Genomic DNA, 14016 nt, shown 5'->3' on the forward strand with positions numbered 1-14016 from the left:
GTTCATTGATTCACCTTGGTGGGGAGTGAAACATAAAGCGATATCTTCAAATTGTTACTTCTTCAGTAGAAAGATAGTTAGATTCAAAAGAGATGATGATGGTTTAGTAAAGTGGGTCACAAGGTGGTCTGCAAGAACTGATGAATCGGTACAAAGGGCACCCTGTAGGACAAGACCTTGAACAGCTGATGATCATTGGCAGTCCATAAGACAACAGAGCCTGGTTCGCACCTGAGATGAAGAGGCATTCGTCCCCAGGGAGGGGAGTGAGTGCTCCCAGCATTCCTTCTTACTGAATTTGATTAGATAGCAATCAACCATTAGCACAAAGTCACTTAAAAGTGGTAAGGTTGGTTATCGGCTCAGAATCCGACTGAGTGAGAGGATATGATGCCTCCAGGGGCACTGGAGGCACCTTGTCCCGATTCTTATTCTTCCTCCTATTTTCCTTCATAGCCCTTGGTGGCCTAGATGCATTCAAGGAGCTATCCACAGTGAGTGGGGGTCCAGATGAAGAGCAGACAGCCCTGGGACTCACAGGCCATGGCTCCTTCAGGCACTGTTTGGTGTCGGGCCTCTGGTCCATGGGTTTGCTGGGAAGTGGGATTCCTGTCTCTGGTAGATGCTGAAGGAGAATGCTTCCCTGGCCAGTTGCAGGAAATGGTACCCGAAGAACGTACTGGAGACGAGGGTGGTGGGAGATCCGGTTTGGGGAAGATAAAGGTAGAGGGCATGGGGTGATGGCTGTGATGTTAGCATGATTGATCATCATATCCACAAGTGGTCAATAAATTTGTATGTCTGGATCTTCTGTTCCTTCTTGAAAACTAGGCAAACTGGCGAATATGGAGGGTGATGTTCCGTGCAGTTGACACACAAAGGCGGATGTTCACTAGGACTACTTTCACAGTATGCTCATCCGCAGTTGCCACATTTTGAGTCCACCATGCAGAGGGATGACTTATGAGCAAAGGATAAGCATCTGAAGCACTTCATAAGGTCATGGGACATACGGTTTCACATCACATCTATACATAATGACCTTAACTTTCTTCATGAAGACAGTCCCTTCAAAGGCTATGATAAAGGCCCCTGCATATGCATGATTATCCTTGGGTCTTTTTGTACATGGCTGATAAAATGTACACCTCACTGTTGGAGATTAGCTGGAGCTCCTCATCTGTATGGAGTGTATGGTTTCATTGCAGTACAGGATCCCTATCAGTTTGACAAGATACCAAGTATTGGGTAAAGTGTTTCACTCCCGGACATCTGGCTTGTTCATCTTTCCAGGGCACAGGCAGGTGAAGAAACTGCAGGGCCTTGCGCACACCAGAAGAAGGAAGTTTACTTCGTTTCATGTGCGAGTCTTCTGCCATAGTACTACCCACTTATGCTTACCTGGTCAGTTAACCGTTGCCTGGAGTCCCCATACCCCAGTCATGACAGGCACATACCCCTTGGCTTGTGTGGGCTGTTTCCAGCTCAAGCACCAACTGTGCAGTCCCTATGTGGTCAGAGGGCTACCATGCAGGTACCTGACGATCCCGCCTCCCCCCACCGCAATGGAGTGGCTATCATGCTTGGTTCTGAGCATAGTATCTTTGTGAGAAAGAAGAGGCAAAGAGAGAGAGAGGCACAAAAGATGGAATACATGTTGCACTGGGTGACCTCCCCTGCACAATCTGCACTTCTGCAAAATTTGGAAAAGGAATAGGAAATCAAACCCAACAATGTGACCGACCATATGACAAGTTGTAGAATAGCGGAACGGAAGAAAATGAGTGTCCAAAATTACAAACCAGATCCAAGTGCTATCAGCATGTAGGAGACCATCCAATGGAAAGGCAGAGAGGAATAAAGAATAGAAGAAGGATAGACTTGCAGCACAGAATGGGCCCCATAGTGACCAAGCACATACTCTCAAAAGAGAAGTCATCACCTAGTGGTGGGGGGCAGGTGGGGGAGAGGGGCAGTTTTTTGGAGAGAGCAGAATCCCACCATGCACTGCTCAGATTCCAATTTATTGCAAGTCTCATATGTACTCTTAAATCTGTGCTTGGTGCCCCTTTACCAATAATAACTGTGTGGTCAGTTCCCTGGCTAAGTAGTTAGCTCATTCTCCAGGAAGTCCATATGGCTCAGGAACCAGAGGAAAACAGCTGAGATCATACAGAGGTTAATGGATAATGGCACTATGGTGTCATCAGGATAGCATCCGATAGTTCTGGCAATAATTTCCAGTTGAGTCATGAAGAGCCTACAGGCTTCTGAGGGGGGAAAAAAAAGTATTGTTCCTGCATCCTTAGAGCCATCGGTATAAATGATTCATATTCATGGGGACGGAGGATTCCATGTTATAAAACGAGAGGGGTGAGTGTGATTTTTAGGCTCTTGGAACAGGTCTAAGAGGACATGTGGTATGGGTACACACCAGGGTGTAGCACGTAGTATAACTCAATGTGTACATTGAATAGAGGAAAAAAATTCAATTAGGAATGCCTGCCCTGTGTCAATTCTTCTGGGAGACTGTCAGCATAAACTGCAGGAGTGACCAATATATCCAAGGACTCTGATGAATATAAAGAAAACACCACCATTCAATATCGAGCCACAAAAAATGTAATCATCTTGAGCTTGTAGGAACCTGAGAGATTATCAAGATGACAAAGTTGAGAACAAAAAACCAGTAAAGCAACTTTGAAAGCCTGGTGACACAGAATCAACAGGACCATGGGAAGTGGTTGCTGTCACAGAGATTGTCACGCACATGTCATTGTATTGGCCATAACAAATATAGAAGAGCAAGTGATCAATGGCTGAGAATTTGTCTTGAGCTGCACTAAAATGGGTAGATCACTGAGATAACATAGTCAGTAGACTTCATCTAGATAGTAGTTGTTCTAGACCCTTAATACACTACTTGAGTTTCCTCCTCAAGGGATGGCACAAATTGAAATCTCCAAGCAGGTAAAGGATAGAGAGTTTAGGGTGGGGTTTGCTAGATCATTTTAGGATACATCATTTCCCTGTCAGCTGATAGATAGGCGAATTTTACGGAGACTCATCCTAGTGGTCAACTGAACACATATAGCAATCACATCTAACATTATGTGAAGAGGAACTCAACCATGATGAACATCTCTGTGAACACTGTCTTGGAGCTGGCATAGTTTCTGCAATAGGGTTGGTAATGTATAAAAGTAGGATACTGATTGGAAAAAGACCAGTGTTTCTTGTAGGGCTATGCAAACTGCATAGTTGCAGTTGAGAAAAGCATAAGTAATGCCCATTACAGTTCCACTGAATGAATGCTCTGGGGTGGATGTGGAGGGACTGGAGTGGTAAGCCACAGTGAAGAGCCACCATTTCTCACTGTTTGGGATTGTATGATATCTGAACAGGCGTTCCAGACCAGATGCAGAAGGAGTGTCTTGGGTCACAGAAATCAACTGCATCTTGTATTTTTTCCCATGTCTTTTGATAGTATCAAGTTCTGCACTTTTTTTATCTGTTACAAGATCAGATATGGAGGAACAACAGGTAGTCATGCGATCCACAGCCTGTGGCTCCTCAGCTGCTGTCTGGCGTTCAGTCATAGGCCAGTAGATTTCTCGAAAGGGTGAGCTGCCATGAGGCACCAGAGGAAGATGTGGCTTCTTTTGTTGAAGACGGGGGGACTGGAATCCCTTGTGTCGATGAAGATGGGGTCAAAGGGCAAGTTGTTCACACGTTAATGAGGAGCTGATTGGGGGGGAGCGGGTCGGGGGGGGGGGGGGGGGGGAGGGTGGTACAGTCCCAGTGAGTCAGATGTCCAATATCTGCTCATTTTTACAAATAGGGCACACTGGTGAGTGTGAGGGTTAGACCCTAACACATAACAGAGGGTGTTCACTTAGTGTCACAGTTATCGCAGGTGGATGTATGAGTACACTGGGACACATGGCCAAAGCTAAGGCACTTAAAACACCACACAAGTAATAAAGCTTGACAAAGTAACTTTGGACCAAAATATTTACTTTCTCCTTGAGTGTGGTCCCCACAAATGCTGCTATGATGAGTGCCATGGCTACACGGCTGTCTTTTGTACTTTTCTGAATGTGATGAGCAAAATGTATCCCCCACTGTTCCACGTCCATTCACAATTACTCATCTAGTTCTAGGGCTAAGTAAAATTGGAAAATAATAACCTGAGTCATTGTACAGCTTCTGGATGAGGGGAGGGGAGTTACTTTAGCTGGAACACCACAGAGAGGTAAAAGAAAGTGAGATTTGTGACTGAGCAGGATCTGTTGCCTTAATCAGGAAAAAGCCAATATTTTCCAATGTGCCACTCCCCAAATGCCTCCTCAAGCTGTTCTGTGAAGAAGTGGGATCAGTTGTTAAGACGGTATCACTAAACTAGGTACTGCAGGAAATATTGTTCTCCATTTCAACAAAGCTATCCCTTTTCCCTCGGAGTGTCCAAGGGCAGAATTTTTATTACTGTACCTGTTTGAGGAGAATGTTTAGGTCTCATGGCCATCACTTGGGGACAGTTTAATCCATTTAATGGTGGTTATCTGCCTTAGTGCCACACAATGTGACTGAGGAATCTGTCCATGGGTGCTTTATTTATTTAGCGTATGGCTCATAACATCACAGTAAAAATTACAGAAACAACACGATTTAAGAAAAAATCACATATGTATAAAACAGAGCAATAAATAACAGTTTGTATATAAGAACACCGCCAATTGTAAATTTACACTCACAGAAGAGCAATCACAAGCAGACGTCCAGCTTAGATAATAAACAGTCGATTGCCTCTTGGGTCGCCATTAGGAAATCTCGTGGGTCACCCTCGTATGCCCTTAGTTGGCATTCATGAACGATGTGCTTGACCGTTTGTCTCTCAGCGCCACAGTCGCAAGCGGCCGAAGGAAGTTTACCCCATCTGTGTAAGGAGTCGGCGCATCTCCCACAGTTGGTTCTGATGCGATTGAGAGTTGACCAAACTTTGCGAGGGCAATCAAATCCTTTTGGTTTACTAAAGATGCATGGCATACTGTGGCAGTTTACTGCTGTTCTGCTCTCCCATTCCTCTTTCCATCGGTCATTTATTTTATAGTTGGTTTGGTGCAGACCCTGTGCGGTCTTTAGTGGAGGATGCCTAGACCGGAGTCGGTTTCCTTGGATGTCATGAGTATCTTCATGGATTTTTAATTGAGGGTTGGTCATGATTTTTTGAAATTCTCTAACCAGAGCGTGTTCACGGCGCAGGTTAGGAGGGGCTATGTTACTGAGAACAAGGTGCTATCCAGCACCAACAGCCACTTGGTGTTATGGATGTTGCTAGTGGTGCTGGTGCCCTGAAGAAGATAATCACATACTCCATGGCTCATGTTAACGTGTCAGGATTGGCCAGGAGGGGAAAGCAGCAGGCACCCGTTGAGGTGAAAAATCAAACATATGACTGTTTAATGCCATAAAATCGAAGACGCGCAGTTTGGTAGTGTTACCTCGTCAGCAACATGTGATTTTAGCTGCTGATGATTCAACACGTGAGTTTCAAAGTGGTTATGTCCAGTTCTGGGCAACATGACTGAGACGTTGCAACTAGCTGCCAGGCAAAAGGCACTGACAAACATCAAGTGAAAAATAAAAATCAAATTTTTATACTAATCCGTTCAGTAACAGCTCCCACTGTACACTTATGTGGAGAGGTGACAGCTCAGACCCCAGCAATCATTCCTTGCTCTGCCAGTGAGTTACAACTGTGCAGCTACACAGTGACTTCCCTCCCCTCCCCTCCCCTCTCCTCCCTTCTCCACAGTGGTCTGGCTGTCATGATAGAACAAGTGACTCATCAACAGCTAGGTGCCAGCATGGGGGCTCACACAGGTAGGTACCAGCTTGCCGTAATGGGTGCTCTTCTCTGCACACCTGACACTTTGGAAGAAAATGGAGATCCGATAATGATCAGGACCATGAATAAGTTACAGAAAAGTGTGAAAGAGGTAAAAGGAAACAGGAATCAATCAAAGATGGACCTGGGTAGAAGCGAGTTTGACATCGAGGAAACTGGTAATTAAAATGCAGGTGAGAGATTAGGATAAGTAGAAGCAAGCACTGTAGTACAGAAAAAGTAGTAGTACTGCAGTGGCTCAGGACCCCATGTTCGTCATGTGTGGACTCCTGAAAGATCTGTGAAGCACTTTTCAAAACAGTGCATCTTTAAACATCTGTGATATCACAATCCTCTGCTTGGTACCATTCAATATCACGTTGTTGTACATCAGTGTTGCTGCACATGCTTGGCTCCTCCATGGCATGTTGACCACAAGATGGTAGACACATTATTGTTCAACCCTGCCCCATTCTCCGACAACAACCCTCCTGAGGTTGTCATCCATAAGAGGAGAGTCCTTGTGATGACACATTACAAGTTTCAATTGATCTCAAGCATGCTCAGATTCATATCAGTAGATACCACAGGTAACTCGATTCATTTGATTCCTGAATCCGGATGAAGGCTTTTTATAAGCTGGGCGCAGTGTGCTCTTGCATTATCTTGAAAGATGAACCCACTGCTACAATGCTGGATAAAGAATTCCGATGCTGCAAAACCCTCTGATTACCCTGAAAAGTGATGAGAAATATCACACCTAAGAGCATGATACCGGACAAAAACAAGACTATCCACCTCCCTGCTAAACCCACCAGACCGTGTTCCTTGCTGCTTTTATACTCGTCTACAGTGGGCATTAAGTACCAGAGAAGAGCTGCAATGATCCATGAAGAGAACCTGATATCACTGATCTCTACACCATTCCACATTATCCATAGGCAATCTTTTTCGCATACTATGGTGATGGTAATGTTGCTTGTAAAGGATACTAGAGAATAAACTGACTTACTGCAGCTAGTTGCATATGGCATGAGTTGATGCTGCATATACAGCTGACTCTAAACAGGCAACACACAATTCTGTTGTATTCTCCTCAGGGTATCTCTGCACTATAATCTGTAAACATATAATCAGCTGATCTTGAAACACTGCAATGCGTATCTTCAATGTTTGCATCTAATGGAGTCAGTTGAATGTTCAAATTATATCCCTTGGTGTACTCACATTCAGCTGATAACTTCAGATGCTGATAATCCTTCTTGCAGTAAAATGACAATTCATGCATGGCCTAATTTGAAATGACCCTTTCCAGCACATTGACAAGCTACACAGTGTATACATGGTTAATTGTCCCATTCACAATAAAAGACCCATCATACACTGAATTGCATTGAGGATGGAGATTACCTTTTACCTCAGTACAAGGTGAAAAGAATATTGTGAAGGTGACAACAGGCAATTGTGCTGATAATTTTACAAGTTACAACATTATATGGACAATTAAGCTACAGTTTATTAATTTTGCCACACAGTCATAGTAAGGTAAACAAAAACATCATTAGTAGAAATTTATATGCTTTTTATTCTGAACTGGCAATACTGGTGCTGCTCGTCTGACAAAGCCTGGAGCACGAATATCGAAAAGTTCATATTACCATTATGTAAAAATACATGTTTGTCCCTAAGAGCCAATCACCAGGTGTTGCACTGTTTGTGCAGACTACTCAACGATGAAAAGAACAAGCTGCTTTCCTAAATGGTTCACAAGTACACAATTTGACACTCCTACAGATGATCATGTGAAACATGCTGTGCATTCAAATAGCAGCTAGTAGTATAAGGCATCAAGATGATACACACTTTTGCTGACCAACCACATGAGTGGTTGCTTCCCTTCTTAGATTTCCTAAAAGCATTCAAAACTTTACTGCACTGTCAACTGACGAACAAGAAGTGATCATACAAATAATCTCACAAATATGTTTGACCTGCAAAATTTGAGTGAAGCAATATACTAATACTAGAATGGATTGTAACATCAAAAAGAAATGAAAGTATGGTAATGTCAGGTCTGCTTGAAGGAAGCATAACAGAACTGCTAACGTTCTCATTATACATAAATGATTTAACAGATATGGTCACAGGCATCCTCTCATTGCACTTGTAGGCAACACTGGTTGTCTACAGGAAAGTATGAGCTGGATGACCAAAGGAACTATAAAATACTTTAAACAATATTTCCACACGGCCATTCCCTTTAAATATGGATAAATGGAAGATAATGTCCATAACAAAGAGAAAGATCCCAATAGTAATTGATGACAAGACCACTGTAAAATCACTGGTGCATGCTTTACTGTGTTAAATATGTAGCTATAGCACATAAGGTGGTGCACCTGTGAACAAAGCCACTTATGACATGGTTTTGTAACAGATTTTAAATTACTACCCAGCACTTGAGTTCTTATGAAGTAGGCATGACAAGAGACATTGAACAAATTCATTGATATGCAGGTAGTGACTTAACACAACACACAGTTCATACTAAAGTATAACAAAGATGTCGTGAGAACTTTAACGGGTACCTCTAGAACTAAGGCACAATGGTTATCGTGAAAGCCTGTGGGGTTAATTTTGACAATTGGTATTAGAGGAAGACTTTGGAATACTTCAATTCATTTCCATCGTTCAAATTTCTTCCACCGGTATCATGAGAATATGGCATGTACCAAGGTGCAGATAAAATCATTTCCTCACTCCACTGGTGAAAGGAATAGGAAATTGAGAGGCTAATACTGCGATTATTTACTTTCCACAATGCACTGTGCAACGGATTGCAGAGTATATACACTGTCCAGTCACATTAATGCGACAACCTGTAAAACCTTTTGCAGTGCGAACCACTGCGAGACATGGAAGAAGGGAGGCAACGAGGTCCTGGAAAGTACTGACAGGGATGTGGAGCCATACTGACTCCAGTGCTGTGGCCAGCTGCACTAGGTCTCTTGGCTGAGAACCCATGGCGTGAACAGCCTGATCAATATGGTCCCATAGAGTCTTGATTAGATTTAAATACCGGGTGTTTGGTGGTAAGGGGAGTACAGTAAACACAAATGGCTCTGAGCACTATGCGACTTAACTTCTGAGGTCATCAGTCGCCTAGAACTTAGAACTGATTAAACCTAACTAACCTAAGGACATCACACACATCCATGCCCGAGGCAGGATTTGAACCTGCGACCGTAGCGGTCGCTCGGCTCCAGACTGTAGCGCCTAGAACCGCATGGCCACTCCGGCCAGCCAGTAAACACATCCTAGTGCTCTTCAAACTGTGCACATTTACTGCAAGCTGTGCGACATGATGCTTTGTCCTGCTGGTAGATGCCACTGTGCCGAGCATAAACAAACTGCATGTAGGGGTGGATATGGTCCCCAAGGATAGATGCATACATGTGATGATCTACTATGCCTTCCAGAATGGCAAGATCACACAGGTAATACCACAAAAACATTCCCCACACCAGAATGTTCCCAACTCCAGCCTGGATCCATCTGATGATTGTTGCAAGGTGTATGCTTTGAGATGTTTCAGGCCGATGAAGCATAAAATGTGATTCATCTGAAAAGGCTACCTGTCACCATTCAGTGGACATCCAGTTATGGTATTGGTGTGCAAATTCCAGCCTGCATCGCCAACGAACAGCAGTCAGAATGGGTGTAAGAACCAGGCACCTACTGCGGAGGCCCATATGCAGCAATATTTGCTGAACGGTCATTGAGGAGACACTGTTGGTAGCTCCTTGGTTCATCTGGAAGGTCAGTTGCTCAACAGTTCCACGTCTGTTCACCCATACACATATCTGCAGCTGTTGTTCACCCGTAATCCATGGCCCATGGTTCATCACAACCAGGTTCTGGATACACCATTTTGCCATGCACGGTATATTCCAACCACGATGGCATTCAAACAGTTTACAAACTTAGCTGTTTTGGAAATGCTTCCACACTTGTCCAATGATCATGCCATTTTGGACCTCGGATAAATTACTTCTTTTCTGCATTACGATAATGATTACACTGTTTTCACATCCCCAAGACATGCCTTAGAAAAACTCCTATACTGCTATTGCTGTCACCTGCTCTCTGTGATTGGTTATAGTATGATTATGTCGGACATAGGCAGTGGTCACGTAAATGTGAATGTATGTACATGTAGACACAGTCAACCAATGCCTACCAAAGACTAAAATTTCATTATTCTTTGGCTCTGTCAACTACAGTATTGTGGTAATCTGGAATAATTCTAAAGCTAAAACTCTAAAACCAGCATTTCAAGAACCTGAAACCACAACATGTTGCATGAAGCATGCCATTTGAGGAGCCACCTTATGAGGGTGAAGATTCTTGAACTTGTGGTCTCATGTTGGCACTACTGTCCTTTAAATGTCACACCACAGGCACATCAGACAGACGATTTCCCAATCCTTATCTGAGCAGATCACCATTCTGCTTGTTGTGAATAATTAGATTCTGAATTTAGCCATGTTACTGGGATTAGACACTAGCATTCTCACTGTGGTTGGTTTACTTGTAATTAGCTGCCTTAAAAGTCGTATTCTAGCCTATTTCACCTCTCATGCCCTGCGTAACTAGTTCTGCTTGAGGAGCAAAATTGGCCTTCTGGTGATGTCTACCACATTCTTGCACCAGGGCCACAGTCTGCTCACAACAGAATATGTAAATGAATAATATGTTGGTTACGATGAGCAGCAGTCTGTGACGGTTTGCTGATGGTGCTGTAGCGTACTGGACAGTGTTGTACTTGACCGACTATAGGAAGATACAACATGACTGGGGTGGAATTTGGTGTGATGAATGGTAACTTGCTCTAAATGTGAAAAATGTAACACTACTCAGTAAGTTTAGAGAACAAATATTTGCAACAGAATGAAGAATGATCCTGCTACTACCAACAATCATACATCTCAGCTAAGAATCACAAAGACAAGTTTTTCCCCTGACTCCATATGTGAGTGGAAAAGAAAAGGGACTGACTGGCAATGGTACAAGGTACCCTATGCCATGCACCATACAGTGATGTGTGGAATATGTACATTGATGGAGGTCTTACCTCCTACCTTGGAAGGACCTGTGTCATGCTAATAACAGTCAATTAAAGGATGGCATCATTACCATCATCACATTTTTGTCAAGTGAGCAACTGTGATGCCCGAGATCCAGAAAGTATCTTTTCTCATTCCTTAGGCCCATGTGTACATCTTACAGTAATGTACCTGCTACTTACTTTGGGATAAATCTGAGTTCTTTCTGTTTCCAGTGCTGAATTAAGAGTGGCACTACTGATGTCTGCTGTCATCGAGCTTGAAAAACTCAAACCTTGTTCGATAATGTCAGCTGCATAAAGCTAGACTGAAAGATAACAGTAAGGCCACGCTATACATACGCATAAATGAGAACAGAGAAACCCCACCAAAAGGTGACACCTATTTGTTTTTATCAAATTGTTCTTGGTACTGTCTAAATTTTTGCAGAGGTGTTTTAATACTAACCTACCAAATATGAAAATAGGTGAGCACAGACATCGTAATAAGATCATACTTTATCTGACTCCTCTTGTTACTATGATACAGATCCCTCTGAGGTACGACGTAAGACATCCAATTCTATGTTTAGGTCTGAGAACATATTTGTTTAAGCAAGTATCCAACCCGTGTTATGGATAAATTGAAGAATATGATACAACCTACAAGCTTTGACCAATGAGGCTATCAACCGGAATGGCAACTATGAAATCACGCAACCACAAAGATTTTAACTATCACTATATATCCAACCCAAAAGGAATATGAGCCTCTTGGCTGGTAATATCTTGTTATTATCCTACCAAGTTAATAAAAACTTGTAAATATTCAACCACAGCAACTGTCACCATGGGGATAAATATAGTCACTATACAAAAAAGATTGTCATGATATATATTGCAACTCCCAACTAATCTGTCACTTTCTAATCTAATCTATACCTCAGTCTATGGATCAGATCATCAGCACAACCATTGTCTGAAAAAAGTATTTTTTTTAATTTATTATTTTTTTAAATGCATTCACTGGTTTTGGCTTCTCACAACCTAATTACCAGTGTCCAACTTAATCTAGATCTTGGTCTATGTTACTGAGTGGTAAATCAAAACATTATTCATTTTCTAAAAACACCTTCCTTCTTGTGGCCCACTTGTTGGCTTCACCAACTCTCAATGAATCTGGCACTTTCCAAAAAACCTATACCTCAGGCATAGGAACACATTAGTCTTCTGTCGCCACAGCCTCCATTTAGTGTCAACAGTGAAATTACTGGTCAAAAAAGATGACTGTATTGCAATATTCAATATACCCCATGTAATTTTACTCTGATGTATGCTATACTATAATGAATTTCCTTGCGCCTCAGTTTTAACAGGAATATATTGAAACAGTGTTACTCATTTTTTAATTTTTAATATTATCCTACACAAATTTGGAAGTCATTGAGTTGTCAGTCTTTATCAACATGCACAACTGTTTCTTCGCAGTAACTGATGGCGTAAGATTATCAAAAGGACATATTTCCATTTTAGTTCTCATTGTTTTAAATACCTTTTACATTCTACACCTCATCACTTGGTGTTTAAATTTATAATAACTGAAATCCTAAAAACCATATTGGGGGGGAGCATATGAAGTAAATGAATATAAAGTTGCCTAATCCAGGTGTCTGGATAGAGCAAAATGCAAACTTTTGTGGTGGAAAATATCACATGAAACGGCAATATCAAATTTCTAACGGATTATGATTAGAAATCACAATCTGAGAGCAGCTTTTTTTTTATGTTAGTGGCTTTATCTACATTACATACATTTTAAAACCGCCATGTTTCAGTTACTGACAAGGAATTGGCAACATTTAAAACGATTAGCTCTACCGATTTTCAAACAGCAGACCTTCTACTGACTTGAAATCTATCTCCGCAGCACAATTCAACAGCAAATTTCAAAGATTTAGTTTAAGATTATTCTGTACTGTAGACTTGCAGTTGGTGACATGCACTGAAAGAGATTACCGACAGTTACATCTTATAGTACTAACATGAAGTAAAAATTATGTTCATCACAGTACGCTAATTAATTGTGATCCGACAGCTAGAATGTGTCTTGTCTACAGAAACAACCAACCGACTTTATTTTCAAGCATAGGCTTACTACAGTAGCACCATCTCTATGCATCTGTAGGAACTTTTTTCCTTCCAGAATCTTTCTACTTGGGTTTTAATTAATTGTGTTGGATGGGCACATACTATATACCACACTTGTGCTCAGAAAAAGGGTGATTTCTTTTAACAACACCTTTCTTTTCTGCTATAATATTGTGAGCCTGTTTGTACAGTGAGCAAATTTATGTTCAATGTAATTGGTAACATGTTTGGTTGCAATTTTATGGAGAAATGACACTAGTTATTAAACATATTACTATGAAAATTTATGAAAAGTTCAATAAAAACAATCGTAACAGTTTTCAATAATAAGTCTGTGTTTCCTGATACCGAAGGAAATAGGTTTATTAAACAAAGAAGTTCATTTCATCTTGCCTTTGTGTGTCAGTATCTCAATAAACGGATAAACTAAGTCATGCGCCATATCACTTTAATAAAATAAACTATGAAACAGTATATTCTAATTTAATGTCATCGATACGCGTTATCATCACACTATTTCATGTACAACAATAACAAGAGCGAATAGTTGCCCTCAAAGTCACTGACGACTAAATCACGTGAACATGAATCTTGTTCTTAAATGCAATGTAAAAATCAAGCTGGAATTACGAAACGCATTGTGGCAAAAATTACCTGTTTCAGTTTAGGACCAAATGAAGTAGGTTCTGGGCTTGATTTTAGGTCAAAACTCATCATCGGCAGGCGTGGCACGGCCTCCATTTCGAAATATTTCACCGGTATCAGTCTTCTTAACAATCACAACAAATTCATACTACTACTCAAAACTCGTAATGTCAACCTTACTTCTTAAACTTCACTGCAGATTGCGCACTCTCCACCGTTTCGTTAATGTTTT

General features: G+C 41.7%; 1 protein-coding gene across 3 annotated transcripts in view; it reads right to left on the reverse strand.

Moving 5' to 3' along the window:
• LOC126481221 (tyrosine-protein phosphatase non-receptor type 23-like) overlaps positions 1–14006 on the reverse strand; it is a 158706-nt gene extending 144700 nt beyond the window's left edge. For all 3 annotated transcript variants that reach the window (XM_050104825.1, XM_050104824.1, XM_050104826.1), the window contains exon 1: positions 13794–14006. In XM_050104825.1, the coding sequence (XP_049960782.1) occupies positions 13794–13880 (87 nt within the window). In that variant the 5' untranslated portion in view covers positions 13881–14006. The remainder of the gene's footprint in view (positions 1–13793) is intronic.
• Positions 14007–14016: the final 10 nt, after the last annotated feature.

This window comes from Schistocerca serialis, chromosome 5, assembly GCF_023864345.2.
Source record: "Schistocerca serialis cubense isolate TAMUIC-IGC-003099 chromosome 5, iqSchSeri2.2, whole genome shotgun sequence".
Lineage (NCBI taxonomy): Eukaryota > Metazoa > Arthropoda > Insecta > Orthoptera > Acrididae > Schistocerca > Schistocerca serialis.